The sequence below is a fragment of the Triticum aestivum genome, chromosome 1A, assembly GCF_018294505.1.
Source record: "Triticum aestivum cultivar Chinese Spring chromosome 1A, IWGSC CS RefSeq v2.1, whole genome shotgun sequence".
Taxonomy (NCBI): domain Eukaryota; kingdom Viridiplantae; phylum Streptophyta; class Magnoliopsida; order Poales; family Poaceae; genus Triticum; species Triticum aestivum.
The window spans coordinates 523,356,157-523,358,962 of NC_057794.1; the positions used below are offsets into that span (position 1 = coordinate 523,356,157).

The 2,806-nt window shown below is 59.8% G+C and overlaps 1 protein-coding gene across 1 annotated transcript in view; it reads left to right on the forward strand.

Moving 5' to 3' along the window:
• Positions 1-1,694: 1,694 nt before the first annotated feature.
• LOC123062875 (tubby-like F-box protein 9) overlaps positions 1,695-2,806 on the forward strand; it is a 5,267-nt gene continuing 4,155 nt past the window's right edge. Inside the window, exon 1 of the mRNA XM_044486559.1 lies at positions 1,695-2,192. Coding sequence (XP_044342494.1) covers positions 1,848-2,192 — 345 coding nt within the window. The 5' untranslated portion in view covers positions 1,695-1,847. The remainder of the gene's footprint in view (positions 2,193-2,806) is intronic.

The following is a 2,806-nucleotide window of genomic DNA, read 5'->3' on the forward strand; positions in this document are numbered from 1 at the left end:
GAGGAGACCGTGGCGGCCATGGCCACGGAGAACTCGAATTTCGTCTCCGAGCAGCGGGCGCCCTACGAAGCCGCGCTTGCTCGCTCCTGCTGTATAGAGGCCGTGCCGCAGGCGATCGTGAACGGGAACGCCGGCAGATGCGCGGCATTCGTGTCGCCCGCGCAGTTTGCGCCAGGTAGTTACGACCACCAAGCCTGCCCTGTCCACATCCATCGTTGACCTCACCTCCTCCGGCGACGTCCAGGCCACACTTCCTCACCGGCGACCCGCAGCTTCACTTCCCGGGGCTAAGGATCGTTGAGGATGCCGGACATGGAGAACAACAAGGACTTGGAGGATGAACGCTGACCAAGATTTAGACTAGGTTAATTTTCGGACGCTTTTGTTAATGAAATTTGTCAAAAAGATGTAATGAATGTGGTACGTTTTAAATGAAAATCATCGGGTTTGTTTAAATTTTATTTGACATGTATGCGGACGTTTGAGGTATAAGGTTGTCCGTCTTATGGGTCCGGAGATGTCCTAACTAAGACTATACCACGTAACATATAGTACATGTGAAAAATAATTATGTTTATTTTTAACTTATTATATAGCACTTTATTAGGTACTGCTGAGCATCGGTGAGCACCATTACTGTTTACTTTTGCACAATCAAAACGTTGAGCAGGCATTGTCCTGCCGCTGTCAATCATCTTATCTCTCTGTGTTGTTCGCTGCTGCCCGAGCGATGTTGTTCACCGATTGTTCCCCCCTCCATGTAGCTGAGAGCTCTGTTGCATCGGCCGGTGCTCGTCGGCCCGCTGTTCATGGACCTCCCGTTTGCCGGGGCATCTTTCCGTCCGTGCAGTTCGCTCGACGTGGCCCCGCGATGCCGTCAGGAGCAGGCAAACGGCGCTGTCACCCGCCTAACCTAACCACGGGCGGCGACCGCGCACGCCGCGAAGCTATCGGAGCCTGAAGATGTCTGGACGGATGACACTGGCGCACGACTTTCGCCAGGCCGGCCGCCCCGATGGCCAAGTCCACTTCTGGTCTCGACGGGTCCACGAGGCGAGGACGTCGCCGTCGCCGGAACGTACGCACCGCACCGATCGATGTAGCGGGCGACGAGCGGCGCACGTCCGATTCCAACCGGTCGTGCGTGCAGTCGGGAGCAGTGCGCGCTCGGTGCGCGGGCGCATGGGCCGGGGCCGGGTGCAGTGCACGGTGGCGCCGGGTCCGGGTGGCCGAGGCGCGGCCACGAAGAAGGCGGACGTCGCCGTCGGCACGGTGGGTGGCTCCCCTCGCCGATGGAGCGGCGAACGCGTCCGCCGGCGACACGGCGTCACGGCCACTCTACTCCACAGGCCCCGCTCGCTTTGTCCCCGCCGGTGCGGGGGGCCGACGCCGACGTCGACATACGTCGAGCCCACCCGCACGCACGCACACGCACGGGTCGCACCCCACCTTTCCACCCCGCGGCCGACGGCGACGTCCACCCCGGACGGACCCAGCCCACTTACCATTTCGCACCACCCACCCACCCACACACACAGAAAACTCCACATACGGACAGCATCAATACATGGGCCCACCCGTCATGGCACACGTAGCGTGCGGTTAGGGTGGGGGAAAGATCCGCGACCCCGCTCATTTATCCGTGAGCACCCCCAGCTTTCCGCTTTTATTCGCCTTTTTTTCCCTGGCTGGTCTCACTGCGCTGCGCTGGTCGTCGTCGTCTCCCTCCCTCCCGCCGATCCCCTTTATCCGCCCGTCGTCCCCCCCGCCCCGCCCCGTCTCTCGCCTCGGAAGCTTCCACGAGCTCCCGGGGAGGGAGATCACAGCCCCGGGCGACCGTCTCCAGCATGGCTCTGTGGCGGCGCAGCTCGTCCTGGCTCACGTCCTGCTCGCGCGCGCCGGCCGGCATCGGCGGCGGGAACGAGGCCAAGGTCTCGCCCGAGGTCGCGCCGGAGGACGCCGCCGAGCAAATCCACGAGGAGGCCGAGGACGAGGAGAGGTGGTCCCGCCTGCTGCCGGAGCTGCTCACGGACATCGTGCGCCGCGTCGACGCCGGCGCCGAGCGCTGGCCCCCGCGCCGCGACGTCGTCGCCTGCGCCTGCGTCTGCCGCCGCTGGCGCGACGCCGCCGTCGCCGTCGTGCGCCCGCCGCTCGAGTGCGGCAGGATCACCTTCCCCTCCTCGCTCAAGCAGGTACGCCCGGATCCCGGCCTTCTCCCTGTCGCCGCCGCTCCGATCTGGTTCACTCGTCGGCCGATTTGCGCGTTACTCGTTGCGCGGTCTGAGGGTTTGGCCGGCGTTTGGTCCTTGTGTTGAGTCGTCCCGCTTCAGATTTGCGGCTGTTGATTGTGGAAATGGTCCTGTGGTTCCATTTCATCCATTTCAGGCGGTCTCCTTGCAAGTACTAGCATCTATAGATACGCTAGATGCAATTGCGGGGATGAATTGCAGCAGGTTCAGAGCGTTTTATGTATCAAAAAATGTTTAGATTTTGTCTAAATTACGAGTCCAGATGCGTTGAACGATTCACGTCTGGTGGGTCAACAATCTTTGTTGCTCCTTTTTGGGACTAGTGATATCTTCAGATGCAAGGATTTACTAGAAGCGAGGAACATGTCGACCTTATCCTCTCCATTTTCTTCATTTGGTTGCATCATAAGTTCACACGTTACTTTTTGGTGACCAACGCTAAGGCAGTGAGATTGTAGGACCAGGTTAGTAAAACCATGTTAGGGTGTTTGGTATGTTCATATATGGAAGTTGCTTATTGTGACCGATTGTAATCGATTCTTGCCTGTTTCTACGCG